The sequence below is a fragment of the Chamaea fasciata genome, unplaced genomic scaffold (assembly GCF_029207755.1).
Source record: "Chamaea fasciata isolate MVZ Bird 193981 ecotype frontalis unplaced genomic scaffold, bChaFas1.0.hap1 SCAF_2, whole genome shotgun sequence".
NCBI lineage: Eukaryota > Metazoa > Chordata > Aves > Passeriformes > Sylviidae > Chamaea > Chamaea fasciata.
The window spans coordinates 114,414,517-114,433,479 of record NW_027094087.1 but is presented as its reverse complement, the minus strand read 5'-3'; the positions used below and the strand labels follow the sequence as shown (position 1 = coordinate 114,433,479).

At 48.1% G+C, this 18,963-nt stretch overlaps 1 protein-coding gene across 1 annotated transcript in view; it reads right to left on the bottom strand.

Moving 5' to 3' along the window:
• Positions 1-1,275: 1,275 nt before the first annotated feature.
• KCNJ6 (potassium inwardly rectifying channel subfamily J member 6) overlaps positions 1,276-18,963 on the bottom strand; it is a 35,829-nt gene continuing 18,141 nt past the window's right edge. The window contains exon 2 of the mRNA XM_066177160.1: positions 1,276-4,506. Coding sequence (XP_066033257.1) covers positions 4,181-4,506 — 326 coding nt within the window. The 3' untranslated portion in view covers positions 1,276-4,180. The remainder of the gene's footprint in view (positions 4,507-18,963) is intronic.

Here is an 18,963-nt window from a genome sequence, read left to right as displayed (position 1 = left end):
AGGCAATGAGGGATTTTCCATTCTTCCATTAAAAAAATCCCAAAGGTTTCATGGAATCCTAGAATAACGGAATTGTGGCCCAGACAATGAGGGATTTTCCATTCTTCCATTAAAAAAATCCCAAAGGTTTCATGGAATCCTAGAATTACGGAATTGTGGCATCGTGGAATGGTTTGGGGTTGAAGGCGTCTCAAAGATCATCCCGTTCCACCCTCTCTGCCAGGGATCCTTCCACACTCAAAGGTGGGAGTTGGGCTGTTGGGAGAATTCCAGAGCAAGCCAGCCCTTGGCAGAGGGGCTGGAGCTGTGGGTGCTCTTGTGGCAGCGTTTGGTTTTTTTGGGATGTGGCTTTGGACATCCCTGGCCTGAGGAGAGCCCTGATCCCAGACCACGTGAGACTGAAAATGAAACAGAAGTTTTTAAAAGGCCTCTCAGTTGCCCCGTCTCTGGGTCAGAAAAGAGCGTAATCCAACATTCTCCCTCCTAAACAGCCCAAAGTGGTGCCCTGCGGCTGGAAGCAGAGCAGGGATTTCAGGAATTTCATTCTTCCCTGGTTTTGGAAGGTCTGAGTGACCTCTTTAACCCCAACAGAGGAACATGAGCAACCCAGGCTTGAAACCAAACACTTGAAGTGAACTTCAAACCACCTGTTGATGCTCTTGGATTTTCCAGCACCTTTTCCCTCCTGGGTTTGGCAGCTGCTGAACTGGCTGGGGATGGCTCCCATGGCTTTGGTGTTGTAGGGCAAAGATGCAGATCAGAACAGCTATAAACACCTTCCAGGATGTCTACATCTTTTGGGGTGATAACTTTAAAATCATTTTGGTGATTTCTTTTAATTTTGGTGATTTATTTTGATTTTAAGGTGGTGTTTGTTGGGAAATGATAAACCTGAGCTTGGAGTATTTGCTGAAGGTCCCGTTCTCACTCAGCAGTGTTTCTGGCCAGTGACGGAATTGAGAGCTCCAGGAGATTACTGAGAGCTCACATTTACCTCTGGAAATCCTTTTCCTCCTAGAAATCACAAGATATTCCAAGAAAAAAAAAGCCATCAAAACATAATAGTGAATGAAATAGAGGTGTAATGGGTCTGGATTAATTCTGGAGCCAATTACATTAAAATGTTACGTTATTCACACCCCTTTCGTGTCATTTGCCACAAATATTCCCAGAGGGAATTTGAGCTTTCCTCCAGTACTGTTCAGGATCAAGAGCTGAAGTTCCTGGGTTAAACGATTCACTCTCAATGAAGACACCACGCAGGATATACGGCTTGAAAATCCATTGTTAATTAACAGCATTCAATTCTTAATTGTCTTCGTACCAATTCAGTTGAAATCATTGACACAAAATACATTGTTAAACTGCTTAATCAATCATTGTAGAAAAATAGAGGTGTTTGATAGGGACATTCTAGTACAAAGTTTCCGTGAAGCTTCCCCCGTTGAAAGCTTTGGAGGCTTCTATATTTTTTTTTCTTTAAAGCTTATGTTACAAAAAAAAAAAAAAAAAAAAGAAAGAAAAAAAAGAAAAAAAAAACAAAAAGAGATTTCATAAACTTTACAGTCCGTTCTACATGGATACCAAAGACAAGAAAATGCAGCGTGGGGTGGGGAGGAGGGAGAGAGAGAGAGAGGAAGAGACAAAACACACACACCTCAAGCTGTAAGTGCCCTATTCACAAAAATAAAGCTTACAACATGCGCATGCCCCAGTGGAGGGGAAAGTCTTTTTTTTTTTTTCTTTTTTTTTTTTTCTTTTTTCTTTTTTTTTTTTTTTCCAGCGCTGAAGGACACAAAAGAAAAGGTTCCATCAGGGCCCTGAGCTGCGGGAAAATTCCAACAGGGAATTTCCTCGACCTGCAGCAACGACTTCCAGAGTGGCCCGGTGAACTGTGAGAGCGAAAAGCAGGTTTATCCTCGGAGGGAAAGCTTTGCTTTCAGCTCACGCACCTTTGGCGGGCAGCTCCGCTTCCAGAGGGGCTGTGGAGCCGCTTTTCCCTAAAAAAACCCCTCATCCCACCTCGTTGGGGAGCCGTGGGGATGGTGATGGATGGGCTGGAGCACGGGGCAGCCAATGATGCTGGGGCAGGAGGATGAGTTTGGGAAGGGCTGTCAAAATCATCCACCCCGGGCGGAGGGAGCAAAATCCTCATCCTGCACCATTCCTTGCACCCTGGGGAAGCCTTTTAGGGGGAAATGGTCAGCGCTGAAACGAAAAAAACCCTCTTCCCATCCAGCCTGATCTTCCCTTCCCCAGGTCCTGCTGTGCCCTCCTCACCTGGAGGCCCCTCCCAGATCAGCCACCCTCTCTGAAAATTAGCAAGGGGCAGTTGTACCAGCCAAAATAATAATAATAATAATAATAAAAAATTCAAAAAGAAAGGAAAAGAGGTGTGAATTTAATGCCAAAGCTATATCACAGTGCAAATTTTTCACCTGCCCAAGTTTCTCCTGAGGTTTCTTTTTCTTTTTTTTTTTTTTCTCTTTTATTTAAACGTAAATTTCTCTGTACAAAAAAAAAAGAAAAAAAAAAAAAGAAAAAAAATGGAAAAAAAAAGGGTTCAGGTTCTCTTCAGTGTTTTCTTTCTTCCCGGAGTAGGCAGGCATGAAAAAAAAAAAAACCCAAAATTAAGGCTGCAGCTTCTCCTCCTTTGCTGGCAGAAATGCTGTTCTTCTTCCCCCACTCCCGTGGAAGAGATGTGAGTTCTCTCTGCCCCGTGGACGGGTTGTCCAGGCTTTTCCAGGGATTTACAACAACCAGGGAGCCCCCCAAGGTGGAGAACCTCACTGAGGAGTCGCTCCCCTGAGTGTGGGTGGCAGGATCCGTGTGTTCTCCTGGGAATCCTGGTGCAAGGACACCCCTGGGAATGCTGTGCCCCCCGCGCCTCAGCACCAGCAGATTGCGAATTTCACAGATTCCGGCTCCACGTGAAATCCAGCTGTTTCTTTCCCAGCTGAAGCAGCTGAAATCTACTGGCTGAGGTGCAACATTCATTTTTTCAATGGCTTGTGTGTGGTTCTTTTTGTGGTTTGTTTTTTTTGTGTGTGTGTGTGTGTGTGTGTGTGTGCAGCAAACTGCTCCGCCGAAATCCCGCGGTTTGGGTGGGGAGGAGGGAGCAGATTCCCTGGATATTGCACGATAAGGATAACACCTCCACCTGACGCACGCTCCTTACATGAAGAGCGTACAGGGAATTCTCGTTAGCCGCGAGCTTGCCACAGCCTCAATTTCTAGTTCGAGCTGCCCCCGAGAAAAGAGTAACCAGGAAGGGTTTTGCCTTGTTTGTAAACATTTTCACAGTATGTCAGGGGTACAATTCTCTACCCTGCCCTCTCCCAGACTTATGGCTTTTTAGAGTGAGTGAAACGATCTGTTTGGCCAACAGTGAGGTACTCTAAATAGCTGCCAGTCTGGTACGCTGAAGAAAATATTACGCGCTAGAAGAGTCACAGAGGGGGGAGGAGAAAAAAAAAAAACCAAAACCAAAAGACCAACTAAAATCAATTTCACACTGCAAGTATTTGAAGAGAAATGCCTACTCGACATTGGGTAGTTGGTTTTTGCATCCCAATATTTCTAGAGCTCTGTTTCTAAGCCTACCTTAATTACACAGCTGTGTACATTATTTAGAAGTTCTTTACTACAGTACTTTTGTACATGCGGCGTTTATTACTAAATGTAGAGAGAAATAGTTACATAAGGCATATGTACAGGGTCGTGTGGGACTGCAGGTCCCTCTGCTCACCCTCCTCTAAAAGCTGCAAGGCCCAGTCTGTGAAACTGTCCTGAAACACATAAAAACCTCAGTCAAGGCCCATTGCTTTGATGAGCATTAATTAGTCTCTCCTTTCAAATCCCTGGCGTACATCTCCTTTGCGTTCAGGGATCGGTTTTTGTGTCGTTGGTGCGGGTGAACCTGGAGGTCTGTGCTGGAGAGGTGCCCTCAGTCACTGCCAGGGGGAGATCCCACCATCCCTGATGGGTGTTGCAGCTTTAACCCACGCCTTTGCTTAGTCTGGGAACCTCTTGGATCGAAGTTGGGATTTCTCGTCGGAAGCGTTTATTCTCCGTGAGTCACAGGAAGAGAACAAGAATTAAAGGCGCGGCGCAGAAAGAAACAGGGAGCAGAGAGGGAGGAGACAGAGGAGGTGGCGTGGCCTTGATCCCTCCTCTGGTCCTACACTTTGGACTCGTTCTCCAAGTTGGCCACGTCTCCGTTCCTTTCGTTTTGGTCTTCTTGGTTCTTCTCCTCCTCCTCCGTTTCCAGCTCGGCGTGTTGGTCCAGCTTGCTGGAAACAGACCACGTCAGGGGCAGTTCTGCTCGGCTGGCCATCTCTGCCAGCTCTTTGGCACTGTAAACGGGGGTGTTGGTCTCGTAGGTTTCGTGAAAGCTGTTGTAGTCGACCTCGTAGAAGCCGTCCTCCAGCGTGAGGACGGGCGTGAAGCGATAGCCCCAGAGGATCTCGCTCGTGATGTAGGAGCTGCGAGCCTGGCAGGTCATCCCTGCAACAACAGACAAGGAACAAGGGCTGTCATCAGGACACACTGCTTCCCCGGGTCTTTAATACAGTAATTTTTTTTTTTTTCTGTCTGTAGGATGCCAGGACAGAACGAGGTTTGAGGTGGAGCTCAGTTTTAGGGAGGATGAAGCGGCGCCCTTTTCCTCCCGTGCATGTGCAGAGTAAGAAGGGCTCAGTCTGTCAGAGAAGGTTTTCATAATAATTCCTTTATTAGACACTGCTCCTCTCCCTGTGTTTCACCAACTCACCTGCTGTGGGTCTCAGGTGGCGTGGGGCACCGTGCCATCCTCTGTCCCCTGGCTGTCACAAACCCAGGCTAATAACAGGAATTGTCACCAAAGCTTCTCTCTGCTGGAGCCCACCCTGATCCCATGATCCAAGGGGTTCCCTTGGTCCCCTAAAAGTGGGAGTCACCTTTTAGTCACCCTGATCTGAGACTTGGGCTGGTGGGCAACGCTTAAATATCAATAAAACTCCTGAAGGATGTTGGGATGGTGTCCGGTGTGGAACTGGGATAACTGGGATTAATTTCTTCGTTACCTTCTCTTCACAGCTCTGCTGAACCTCACCCTACAGGGCAAAAAAAAAAAGACTGTGCTCTGTCCAGAGGCACAAAAAGAGGTGCTGATCCAAGCTCGGTTCACGTTCCAGAGTGTTCTCTGGGTGAAGAAATCCCTGGGAATGGCAGGGACCTGTGACTTGGAACCTGCTCCATCCCAGACCCACAGCTCAGGGAAGCACTGCAACAACATACTGACGCTCAGGAGTGGAAGGGAAAAACCCAGCTGCCCAGGAAAGAGGGGAAATCTGGCTGCCCAGGCGAAAATATCAGGAGAAGTGAATTCAGGAGGCCAAAAATGATGCCAGCTTTGATTACTGCACGTTATTAGCGTTGTACGACTAAGCTGAGCAGCACATATGGAACGTTTAGGAAATAAAATTAAGCCCTGCACAAGCCTGCCACACGTCAGTTATTAATAACTAAAAAGTGGAAAGTTATAAATCTAGAGAGCACAAATGGCAGGCAGTAGAAGTGCCCATGGTCTCTCTGTGCTGGTGGCATCATGGAAAGCCACGTGGAGGGTCCTGTGAAGAGCCAGCATTGGGAGTTTAACGTCCCAAGTATTTTTTCAGGGCTGTGACTACTGTTGCAGGTAATTCTGCCCTCAATCTTTGAAGCCTTCTCTCCCAAGGTCTCATTTCTTCCTTCCGATGGCTGAAAACTGCTGTTTCTCTGCCCTTCTCACTTCTAATGTCACCTTTAGGAAGGCATTTACCAGCTGTCACCACACTGTGACATTGCCCCAGTGTTTCCCTGCCCTTCCTGCAGCACCTTGGACCCGGTGGAGTGATGATTTCCAGAGAGAAATGTGGGAAAGCTGCTGCTCTGGACCTCCCTGCTGCAGCCAGGCAGGAACACCACCTCAGTTCTCTTTCTTTAGGACTGACACAAATATTGAAACCTTAATTTATCTCTTTGTTCTTCCAGAACAAGTTTGCATTTCAGTTCTCAAGCAAATGCACACGGGGAAATGCAAAGATCTTCCCATTTCCCTGCTCTTTTCACAGGTGGGAAGGGTGGGAGGAACCAAGGCCTGGGACAAAATCGCCTCTTGTGACATTTCCCGTCTGATTTTGAGTTCTGAAGGATGTTTTGTTTCCCTCAAGACGACGGAGGGTGAGGAATGTGGCAGCTCACGGGGCGCTGTGTACAACAACCCCATGGAGCTCCAGGCTGGAAAAGCTGGAAAAGCCCTGGGGGTGCTGGTGACGGGCTGGACACGAGCCCAGGGGTGCCCAGGTGGGCAAGAGGCCCCTGGGCTGGATGAGGAATTGTGTGTCCAGCAGGAGCAGGGCAGGGATTGTCCCTCTGTGCTCCAGGGCTGTGTCCAGTTGTGGCTCCTGCAGGAGAGCCCTGGAGGGGCTGGAGCGTGTCCAGGGCAGGGCAGGGAGCTGGGGAAGGGGCTGGAGCCCCAGGAGGGGCTGAGGGAGCTGGGCAAGGGGCTGAGCCTGGAGAAAAGGAGGCTCAGGGGGGACCTGGTGGCTCTGCACAAGTCCCTGCCAGGAGGGGACAGCCGGGGGGGTCGGGCTCTGCTCCCAGGGAACAGGGACAGGAGGAGAGGGAACGGCCTCAGGCTGGCCCAGGGGAGGCTCAGCTTGGCCAGCAGCAGGAATTTCCCCATGGAAAGGGTGCTCAGGCCTTGGCAGGGGCTGCCCAGGGAGGCGCTGCAATCCCCACACCTGGAAATTCCCAAAACCTCTGTGGATGTGGCACCTGAGGACAGTGGGGGTGGTGCTGGGTGATGGTTGGGCTCGATGATCTGAAAGTTCTTTTCCCAACCCAAATGATTCCGTGATTCTCTGATTCCCTGATCTGACCAGAGACCCCCGGATGGGTTTCCCCAAAGGAAGGTGCCGTTCCTAAGAGTCATCTGTTCCTAATCCCTTTCCTGCCGAAATTCAGCTTGGAAGTGAGTGGGAAATTTGGAATCTTCATTACAGGGAAAGCAAGTGCTCGGGGCTCCTGCTGATTTGGTTAGGAACAATTGTTCTGCCTGGTGGGAAGGAGGAGGGACAATTTTCTGCAGAAATCAAGAAGATTAATTGAACTGTGTGAAAGTTACAGCTCATTTAAAACAAACCCTCCTCTGAAATGTTGATCTCCATTTTTAATTTAGGCTCCCATTCAGCAATGATTTAATTCTCGTTCCTTTTCCACAGCTGGATGAAACACTTTCAGTGCTAGAATGGAAGTTAGGATTTTTCAAGTCAGTGAAACTAAATTATGGGGATTACGTGAAGGAGACTTTTAATTTTAGGCAGCCAAGCTGCCTTGGCTTTTTGTTGTTTTATTATTATTTATTATTATTAAAATTTTGTTTTGCTTTTAAATGGGACCAAGAAAGGTCTTTGCTTCTACAAGAAGCACTTAATTGAGGATTTCATGGTAGCTTAGACAATCAAATGTTGTGTCAGGCACTCGCACCATGCAGTGTTTCCCTTTGGGATGGGAGCCACCAAAAATAAAATGCTCTAAAATACATCAGGGGAAAAAGGTTGCTTCAGAACCAAGGTATCAAATCCACGTTTGGGCTGAAATACAGTGATTTTCCAGCCCTGCCATTTCCACACACTGACAACCTCATTCGGCTTTTGTTTTCCTCAAGACAGGCCTTGGTTACAACAGCTCCTTTTCTTCTCAGATTCCATTTCTGGGATTTAAAAAAGGGCTCTCAGTGAAATGAGGAGCCGAGAATTGTGGCCCACAACTGGCTGCACCTCTCTGACAGTCACAGCCCTCTGAAGGTTCAGAAGTTCCCTGCTGGCACTTGGCAGGACCAGGCAGACTTCCTGCTGCACTAAATTATCTGGGATGTCCCACAGGAGTGGCTGTTTTCAATCATTTCTTGGGAATTCTGCTTCACAGTTCACCCTGGGCTAAGACTCGGCAGCAAACTGTCCGTGGAGCACAGGGGTGTCCCCATTTCTGGGCTGGGTGGGGTTTCACTCGTGCGCAGGAGGACAAAATTTGGTCTGGGGTCTCCATTGGGGAGCTGAGGCTTCCACGGGCCTGTGATGCTGCTGTTGGATTCCTTTCACTCTCTCCGTATCCGTAACAGCCTTTCAGAATCAGGATCCCTGGGTTGGAAGAGACCTCTGAGATCATCAATTCCAACCCAACCCCAACCTCAGCTAAGCCCTGGCACCGAGTGCCACATCCAGTCTTTTCTTACACAAATCCAGGGATGGTGACTCCACCAGCTCCCTGGGCAGACCATTCCAGTACTTTATCACCCTTTCTGTAAAAAACTTTTTCCTGATATCCAACCTGTGTTTCCCTTGGTGCAGCTTGAGGCTGTGTCCTCTCCTTCTGTGAGTGCTGCCTGGAGAGAGAGACCAACCCCAGCTGAGCACAGCCACCTTTCAGGAGGTTGTAGAGAGTGACAAGGTCACCCCTGAGTCTCCTTTTCTCCAGGATAAACAACTCCAGCTCCCTCAGCCGTTCCTCACAGGGTTGTTGTGATGTTCCGAGCCCCTCACCAGCCTCGTGGCCTCCTCTGGATGCGCTCAAGCGTCTCAACGTCCTTCCTAAACTTCCTTTGCTGGGGTATCCCTGCAGAGGTTTTGATCTTCTTGGTCAAAAGGTTCATTCGGATCATGGGAACCTTTTAAGACCAAAAGTGAACGTGGAGGAAGTTCCTGACCCCTCAAGATGAATTCCTGCATGAGCCTCCATGTGCTCGTGATGGAGCTGAGGGAATCGGGAAGCTGCAGAAGCACTGACCTGTGGCTTTACAGCTGAGCCTGTCTGGGGCAAGGGGGAGGAGGTGGGAGAATTCGACCTCATCGCTGTGATCAAAGAATCCCAGACTGGTTTGGGTTGGAAAGATCATCCAGTGCCACCCCTGCCATGGGCAGGGACACCTCCCACTGTCCCAGGCTGCTCCAAGCCCCAATGTCCAACCTGGCCTTGGACACTCACAAGGATCCAGGGGCAGCCACAGCAAATCTGGGAATTCCATTCCAGCCTTTTCCCACCCTCCCAGGCAACAATTCCCAATTCCCAAGATCCCGTCCAGCCCTGCCCTCTGGCAGTGGGAAGCCATTCCCTGGGTCCTGTCCCTCCAGTCCTTGTGAAAAGCCCCTGGGCAGAAGAGTCCTGCTCCAATGACCTCAGTATTGAGGGAATTGGATGAACCTGCACCTTGCTGGCGTCTCCAGGAAACCCAAGTGGATTTCCAGGATTCTCTCCAGGGCCGTGCTCTTTGCCCAGGTGGCCTTTTGCACTCCAATATATCTGGTGAAGGATTTGTCACTTGGCTATTTTTGGCTGTTCAGGAGCAGAAGAAAGCAGCGTGGGCAATTAAAAACCAACCAAAGGCTCGGAGTCAAGCCCCCCTGCTTGATCCCTTTGCTTCTCCTGCAGACGCTGTGTGGGTTTTGGCAAATTCCCCAGCTTTGCTGGCTCGGTTTCACTGCTGTGCCAACCAGGAACACGCTGAGATGGAAAAGCAGGAGATGTGCTGGCAGTAAATTCTCTTCCTCCTCTAGAAATTTTTTTTTTTTTTTCTGTCAAATTTGTACTAAACAGCTCTCCCTCGTGTGAAAATGATTGCCTCACCAAAGAAAAAAAAAATTAAAAAAAAAAAAAAAGGACAGAGATTTGGAATAAAATTTCCAGAGTGCCACCAAGTCTGTGTCTGTGTCAGAAACATTCCATGGGAGTTAACTGGTCCTCCTTGATCGAGCTAAAAAGATGGAAGCAAAAAAAAAAAGTCATGCTGGACCCTGAATTCACTGCAGTGTTTTCAAGCTGGAAGCATAAAATTGTAGAATTTAGGTACAGCTGACCATAAAGCTCTGGGAGTTTCAGTTTATTTGAGTAAACACCCCACAAATATATATATTTTATATAAATATATATATATAATATCTCTCATTCAGAGGTCGCAAAGGGGAATTCCCAGGGGTTCTGATAACTTGCTTCAGGGCACACCTGGAAACTGGAGGTTTATCTCACCCTGAGAAATGTCAAAACCTCCTGAAAGAAGTCAAGACTGCCCACGTGCCTGGGAGCCTCTTAAATATTTTAAATGTCTTTGCTTCAGCAGGTCTGGCGTGAAGCCCTCGTGTCGTGGGGGTGTGAGCTGAGCGGGAGAGGAAGGGAGTGAGCACAGATTTTTTATTCCTATAAGGATATAAGGAGTTAATTTTGCTGGGGTTTGTTTGTTTTCTTTTTCCTTTTATAATAATAAAACCGGTGTGGGGTTGTTGTTGTTTTTTTTTTTTTTTTTTTTTTCCCCTGCAAACGATTCGTGTAATTTGATATTTCTATTTTCACCTTTCTTACTCAATCAGCCCGAGGGGCAGACCACTGTATTTGAGATTTTATTTGCTGACATCTCTGAATGCTGCTCAGGGGTCTCTGTGGTAGCTGAGGAGGGGGCAGGGACCAGCTCGATCCAGAAAATCCAAATCGCCACGGAGTGAGTGGGCTGGAGCAGCTGCTCTGACCACCCCAGCCCGTAAGAAAATCACAGCTCTGCAGGAGAACACGCAGATTATCAGCTCCCTTTTGCACAGAGATGAACATGCAAAGGAAATTGAAGCCGTAATTTCAAGTCAATTGAACTTTCTGACGCTCCGAGTTCTATTTCTTGCTAAAACAAATAACAAGCACGAGAAAAAAAAAAAAAAAAGGAGTTGTTATTGAGTTAAATTCTAAACAAAAAAATCTAACTTGAATCAGTCAAAGCATTCTGGTTTCATTCTGACTTCTTCAAACGTGAAATATTGTGCAATTCAACACCTAAATAAGAAAAAAAAAATGGCCATGCTTTAGTCTTATACAAACTGTTAAAACGCGTTTTGTTCCCCCAGCAGGAGATTTCAATGCCAGTGAAATGATATCTTCCGGTGGAAAGATGCGGAATTAGAAATGTTTGATTTATTTGGTTAGTGTTTCTCCAATCAGGAATTAAATACTGGGTAATTTGTGTCTAATTTCTTGCTTTCTGACAAGTGGTACCTGCTGAGGCAGGAGAGTTTGCCTGATCCAGCCTCAGATGTGCTGCCCCTTTTAGCAAACTGTACTGACATATTCTCAATGAACTGCTTGGAAAGAGATGGTAATTTTACCAAAAAAATTGTGCAATTTTACCATAAATTTACAATCCAGCCAATATTTAACTTCCACTTAGCCTCACATTCGGGCCGTGGCCAGCAAATCCTGATGTGTCTGAATTTTGATGTTGTTTTTCGGCTGATATTTTTTTCCAATGGGTGACGATGACATTTTTCTGTCACCTAAACCTGGGAAATGTATTAAATCCAATCATGCCTGACCAGAGAGAGAGAAGCTGGTTCCAGAACTGGCGCTTGGAGTCCTTGGAAACGGGGAGCTCAGTTCAGAGGAGCTGGAGCGTGAAATGCCAGGATTTTGTGCCCTGCTCTGTGTTTGGATGCATTTACACATCCAGAGCTTCCCCAGACGTCGGATCAGCACCACACAAGAACTTTATTTTTCCTACTGGGTGCCCACCACGGGGGGATTTACGGGAATTTTGGTTAAAAGAAGCTGCAGCTCTGCTTTCCAAAGTGCTGAGTGAGGACAAGAGCTGTCCTGACCTTTTAAAAACACACTGCCACTAATCCAAGGGCAGTTGGGACGTTCTCCCATGGTTCATGGGCATCCTGTTCCACAATTCCATGACAACCACCAAGGAACAGGCAGCAAGGCTCTGATTCCAGCTGCTGCCTCCCTGCAGAAGGCTCCTGGGGGGATTTTCACTGAGCAGTGGGAGCTGAGCCACCAGAGAGAGGGGCTGAGAGGATCCTGGGTGGATCTGCATGGAACTCAGAGGATCCTGGGTGGATCTGCATGGAACTCAGAGGATCCTGGGTGGATCTGCATGGAGCTCAGAGGATCCTGGATGGATCTGCATGGAACTCAGAGGATCCTGGGTGGATCTGCATGGAACTCAGAGGATCCTGGGTGGATCTGCATGGAGCTCAGAGGATCCTGGATGGATCTGCATGGAACTCAGAGGATCCTGGGTGGATCTGCATGGAACTCAGAGGATCCTGGATGGATCTGCATGGAACTCAGAGGATCCTGGATGGATCTGCATGGAACTCAGAGGATCCTGGATGGATCTGCATAGAGCTGAGAGGATCCTGGGTGGATCTGCATGGAACTCAGAGGATCCTGGATGGACCTGCATGGAGCTGAGAGGATCCTGGGTGGATCTGCATGGAACTCAGAGGATCCTGGGTGGATCTGCATGGAACTCAGAGGATCCTGGGTGGATCTGCATGGAACTCAGAGGATCCTGGATGGATCTGCATGGAACTCAGAGGATCCTGGATGGATCTGCATAGAGCTGAGAGGATCCTGGGTGGATCTGCATGGAGCTGAGAGGATCCTGGGTGGATCTGCATGGAACTCAGAGGATCCTGGATGGATCTGCATGGAACTCAGAGGATCCTGGATGGATCTGCATGGAACTCAGAGGATCCTGGATGGATCTGCATGGAACTCAGAGGATCCTGGATGGATCTGCATGGAGCTGAGGGGATCCTGGATGGATCTTCATGGAGCTCAGAGGATCCTGGGTGGATCTGCATGGAACTCAGAGGATCCTGGATGGATCTGCATGGAGCTGAGGGGATCCTGGATGGATCTTCATGGAGCTCAGAGGATCCTGGGTGGATCTGCATGGAACTCAGAGGATCCTGGATGGATCTGCATGGAGCTGAGAGGATCCTGGATGGATCTGCATGGAGCTGAGGGGATCCTGGATGGATCTTCATGGAGCTCAGAGGATCCTGGGTGGATCTGCATGGAACTCAGAGGATCCTGGATGGATCTTCATGGACCTGAGGGGATCCTGGGTGGATCAGAAGCAGGTTCCTCTCTCTCCACTCCTTGCTGAGGAGGCAGAAGATGGGAACTGAGCACGTCTAAAATACACGTAGGAAGTGAAGAATAGAAAATACTGGACCCAGAAATGTGCATTTGCATCCCAGAAAGGCAAATGCGTCCTGGGCTGCATCCAAACCGAGTGAGCAGCGGGAAAGGGATTGGGATTGTGTCCCTGTGTCCCCTCAGGTGAGGCCCCACCTGCAGAGCTGCCCCAGCCCCGGGGCCCAGCACAGGGAGGACGTGGAGCTGCTGGAGAGAGCCCAGAGGAGGCTCCAGGATGAGCAGAGGGATGGAGCAGCTCTGCTGGGAGGAAAGGCTGGCACAGCTGGGATTGTTCAGCCTGGACAGGAGAAGCTTTGGGCTGAGCTCAGGGTGGCCTTGCAGGGCCTGAAGGAGCCCCAGGGAACCTGGAGAGAGACAATTCCCAAGGGCTGCAGGGACAGGACACAGGGAATGGCTTCCCAGTGCCAGAGGGCAGGGCTGGATTGGATCTTGGGCAGGAATTGTTCCCTGGGTGGGTGGGGAGGGGCTGGGATGGAATTCCCAGATTTGCTGTGGCTGCCCCTGGATCCCTGGCAGTGCCCAAGGCCAGGTTGGACATTGGGGCTTGGAGCAGCCTGGGACAGTGGAAGGTGTCCCTGCCCATGGCAGGGCTGGCACTGGATGTTTTTTAATGTCCCTCCCAACCCAAACCATTCCGTGATTCCGAGATTCTGTGAAAGGCATTTGGCCTTGAAAAAAGGATTGAACATTTTTTGTGCAGGAGCTCTTCCAGGATGGCCTCCTTCAAGGAATGTGCATGGAGAGCCAATCTTTTGTGGGAAAATAAACATAACCCTCAACATCTGCACCGCTCCTGGGGAACAGGCACCGAGCACCCAGAGCAACGGGACTGACACCAGCACAAGGCAGGTTTGGGCACTGCTGAGCTCCCACTCGTGGGAATTAATGCCACGGGATGGCTGGGAGAAAAATCCTTTCCTTGGAAAATCATGTTTGCTGCAAAAGGAGCATTTTCTGTGACACTCTGTGCCTGCTGCACACTTGTGGGATAAACATTTGGTGAAAATAGAAGTGAGATCTATTCCACCACTCCTTCCACACCTAATTCCAGTCTGCATGTTGGGATGGCTTTTGTTCCTCTCCTTAAAACGCTGAACATCCAAGGTTTGCTCCGTGCTGAACTTCCCCAGCTTGGAGCTTTTTTACAAAAAAAAGTCACATTTTCCTGTGGGAACGTTTGCCACGCCGGGATTAAAGACAGAACAGTGTGAACACGCAGCTTGGCATGCTGCAGAATTCCAGGAAATAAGGCGAGATCGGGAGCTTTTTTGACAGCAAAATCTGTGAATCACCCACCGAATATTCCGGGGGTTGTTTTGAGGTTTGTGGCTGAAGCCTGGCTGCTGTGAGAGGAGGGGGGAGATCAAAGAGAGCTCAGGGTAAAGCACTCGTTCCTGCCAGGCAGGTGCTGGTGAAAAGTGATGTTTGGAAACGCAGCACAAAGGTTCCGAAATCTCTGGAATTTTTTGCGAAGAAACAGCCCAGTTCAGTGGGACTCAAAGGTTCTGAAATCATTGGAATTTTTTGGAAGCAACAGCCCACTTCAGTGGGGTTTGAAGGTTCCAAAATCACTGGAAAGTTTGGGAGGCAACAGTCCAGTTCAGTGAAGTTCAAAGGTTCTGAAATCTCTGGAATATTTTGGAAGAAACACTCCAGTTCAGTGGGGTTCAAACGTTCTGAAATCTTTGGAATTTTTGGGAGGCAACAGACCAAAGTTCAGTGGGGTTCAAAGGTTCAGGAAATCTCTGGAATTTTTGGGAGGCAACAACCCAGTTCAGTGAAGTTCAAACGTTCTGAAATCTCTGGATTTTTTTGTAAGCAACAGCCCAGTTCAGTGGGGTTTGAAGGTTCCAAAATCACTGGAATTTTTGGGAGGCCACAGCCCAGTTCAGTGGGGTTCAAAGGTTCGGAAGTCACTGGAATTTTTTGGGAAGCAACAGCCCAGTTCAGTGGGGTGTGCCCGGCTGGTTTCGTAACTCTGCATCCTTTTAGGTGGGCTGGGACAAGCCACACGTGGGTGGGTGGAACTTGATTTTAGGAGAGAAAACTTGAAGAAATCATCTCTTCTAAAGATATCCCGCGCTCAGAGATGGTATTTTTGACTTCTGTTTCACCTGAAAGAGCAGCGAGAGGACTGAGGGAGAGGAGCTCCATGGTTTGCAGAAGAAAGCTCTAAAATCCCAAGCTCTGGGAGGAGGAGGAAAATCTGGGCTGGTTTTGTTACTATTTTTAAGTGATGAGCTTGGGTAGTAGATCTTATCCCCTTTAATTTTCTTAGTGGGAGAGAATTTAAGCAACCAAACATTCGTTCATGTCATTATTTAACGTGATTGATCAAGCCCTTGATCAAAATCTCTTTTAGGGGAACCATTAAACACGTTAAGCTCCGAGTTCATCTGACACAACAATGGTCTTTAATTAAAATTTAAACGAGGGCTTATTGATACCTTGATCGTAACAAAAGACTCAGCCAATGCCAGGCTCCCTGCAGCTCTGATTTTTGATGAACTTCTGCAGGCCTTCTTGCAGTTCTGCACAGAAAAATCATCTGCACTGTAAAATCCTCCCACTGAGCAGCAAGTGGGTTTTGATTTTTATTCTGAGTTGTTGTTTTTTTTTTTTTTTCCTGTTCATGGGATGAGACTTATTAAGTTGATGCTTTCAGGTTAATAATATTTGGCTATCTGACAACTTGAGCAGCATATTTTTGAGATGCAGGAGGGAGCAGAAAGTGGCTGCCTGAGGGAATGAGATGCAAAATCTTTCACTTCTGAAACGCTATTTAATATTTGAGTTCCGTCAAGTTTTGTGCCCATATTTATCTGCTTGGCATCCTGTCCAAGAGTAGGGGCTATTAATGCACCTGCCGGTAGATCAATGACCAGTTTGGAAAGATTAATATTCACTTGGCTTTAATTGACTTTGGTTTTATTGGAGGTGGTGTGGAAGAAGCCGATTGGGATCTTTAATTACTGCCCACGTTCAGCAATGGGGTCCAGTAAAGGAGAAGAGCAGGAATAGGGTTGGGATTTCAGGAAAGCTTCAGTTCTACTCTCCTGATGTTTCTATTCTGGGAAAAAATAGGAACAACACACTTCAGGCTCTGGGCTTTTCAGTCCGGCACTTTCCTCAATGCCTGAATTCATTTAAAGTAGGGGGAGAGGGGTCCAAAAAACAGCAAAAAGCCAGCAAAAAGCTATTTTTTTTCCTATTTCTTTATATTTAAACTGATAATATTTAAACTAATTGTTTCTGGAGGAGCACAGGCAAATCAACCTATGACAAAATGTGTCAGATTTTCCTCAAAAAGTCCAAACTGGTGATGGAGCAGAGAAATTCTGAGTTTCTTTGACACCTGCACCTCACTTGTAGAAGCAACAAAGAGTCATTAGGACTTGTTAATTCTCCTTGACTTAATAATAATCATCTCAGATGAAAATTTTGAGAAAAAAATAGTTTGGTTTCGAAAGAAAAAAATAAAGAACTTGAGAAGAGTGTGTGGGGAAAGGGAAGCAAGATGAGGGTGCTCACATCCAGACTGCAGAATTCCCAGAGGAGAGATGTGTAAGACGACAGAAAAGAGCCTGAAATTAAATGAGGGGGCTTCCAAAGCAGGAAAAACTTTGCATAAAAGCCTCCATGATGTCAGCTCTCCCGAGTGATGAATCAATTCGTGCTCAGCCCTGCGTTTTGCGTTCAGCACAGCACACAAAGGCGAGTTTTGGGAGGGGGATGGTGGTCTCAGGGTGTTGTGGTGCTGGAGGAAAAGCTGCTGGGAGCCCAGGGCAGGAGCTGTCCCTGTCCTGCACAATCCCAGCTTCCCTGCTGAGGCTCGTTCCATCCTCAGCATCAGTCATGAGGTGGCACTCTTCTCCCAGCAGAGATTCCTGGAAGCCAGTGTGTGTCTAAGGAAAGGGGAAAAAAAAAAAAAAAAACAAAAAAAAAAAAAAAGCAGCAATGCCTGGAAAATATTGTCGAGGGATTATTGCAAAAGTTGCTCCGGGAATGTCTGGGCAGGGAGGCCGTGAGGGATCAGCAGGATGTCGTGTGGTTGAGGCAGGAGTGGATTATTTGAAGGATGTACCTTGCTGAACTCTGTCTGAGCTGCAGGATGGTGCTTTTCCCTGATTTCCTTCTGGTTCCCACATGGATTTGAGGAGTCATCACACCAGCTGCAGCCCATATTCTCCCGCATGAAGCGCCCGATGCCACAGCCTCTCTGCTGCAGCTTTTATTGCAGTTCCCAGAGCGCTGCTGGCTTGGCACCCTTCCTCCATCCAAACCTGGACATCCCTCACTCCCAGGTGTCCTGCCTCACCAAAATCAAGGCTCCCAGGCTCAGAGGTAAACAGGGGAAAAAAAAAAACCACCCTAAACCTGGGTATTTCTGACTAAAACCATCCATCTCTAACATTTCTTGTCAGTGTTTAATGAGAAATTTTTAAATTTCCTGGTGATGCTGGAACCCTGGAAGCCGAAAATTTAGGTTTTAGTGTAGGGCAATACATATGGGGCAAGGTGGAGACTTTAGGGTGGAGGTTAGTTGCTCTTTTTTCACCTTCCTTCTTCCTCTTCACGGGTTTGGGAGGTTTTCTGTAATTGGAAGATAAAGGAGATAAAAAACCTCGCGTGGCCCCAGTCAGCAGCAGGCAGCATCTTCCATGGGGAGGTTTTGTTGCTCCACACTGCAGACCTGCCTCAGATCTCCACAGTTTCACACCTCCATGGGATCCTTGCTAAGTCCCGAGCAACCTAAACAGAGGTCTGCTCGTGGGGCAGCATCCCCTGGCTCCTGCCGGGCTCCCAAGGTGTGTTTAACCTCCAGGGTGGGGGAAAGAGAAATAAAATTCGGCGCGGTGTCTTTGAAAACTTCCCAGGTCTTTTAGACAGGACAAGGGGGAATGGCTTCAAACTGACAGAAGGTGGGGTTAGATGGGATTTTAGGGGGAAATCCTTCCCTGGGAGGGTGGGGAGGGGCTGGAATAGAATTCCCAGATTTGCTGTGGCTGCCCCTGGATCCCTGGCAGTGCCCAAGGCCGGGTTGGATGGAGCTCTGAACAACCTGGGATAGTGAAAGGTGTCCCTACCCACAGAAGAGGCTGGAACAAAATGATTTTTAAGGTCCCTTCCAAGCCAAACCATTCTGGGATTCCATGATTACGAGCACGTGGTGACACTGAACAAAAAAAAAATCACCACAAAACCCCCGTGGTGTGACAGGATCGAATCAGCCAGCCCAAGGAGTGAACCTCTGCTGCACCGCCACAGCGCAGAAATGTTCGGGGTTTTGTCTTTCTGGTGAAGTCTACTGGCATTTCCTCACTTCCTCCCTCTCCCCACTCACAAAAACATTTGTAGTGCTGAAAGCTTCGCTCGATTTCTAATTTGGGAAGACGCTGTGGCAAAGCTCACAATTCTCTCTCTGCAGTTTAGCAGGGTAGTGTTACACAATTTGGCTACAAGAAATCCCTGTAATAAATGACAGCTCTTTCAGCCTCTTGGCAGTGTAAGGCCCAGCCATCAGTCTTGTGAGTGTTCCCATAACCATTGAAAAGTGGAAATAATTTGGAACTGTGGCTTTAACACATTATTAATCACAGAGCCAAGGGGTTGCTCTGGTCTCCCCAGGAGTATTAATGTGCTCAGGTGGCAGCGCAGGGATAAAAGCCCAGCTATTCAGGGGCCGCTCCCATGACTGGACACAGAATTCAAGGCCAGTATTTCAGGGAGCATTCCTCAAAATTTGGTCAGCTGTGAAGGTTTTCACTTCATAAATCCCCTTGGGAAGGTGGACAGGTTGTTTGCGCGTCCATGGGAGTGTTTGTGTCTGACGCTGGAAGAGGAGGTGATGAATGCGCTTGTTCACTGTCCTGACTGATGATAAGAAACCGTCGGAGCCAGTCCAGAGGAGGCTCCAGGATGAGCAGAGGGATGGGGCAGCTCTGCCGGGAG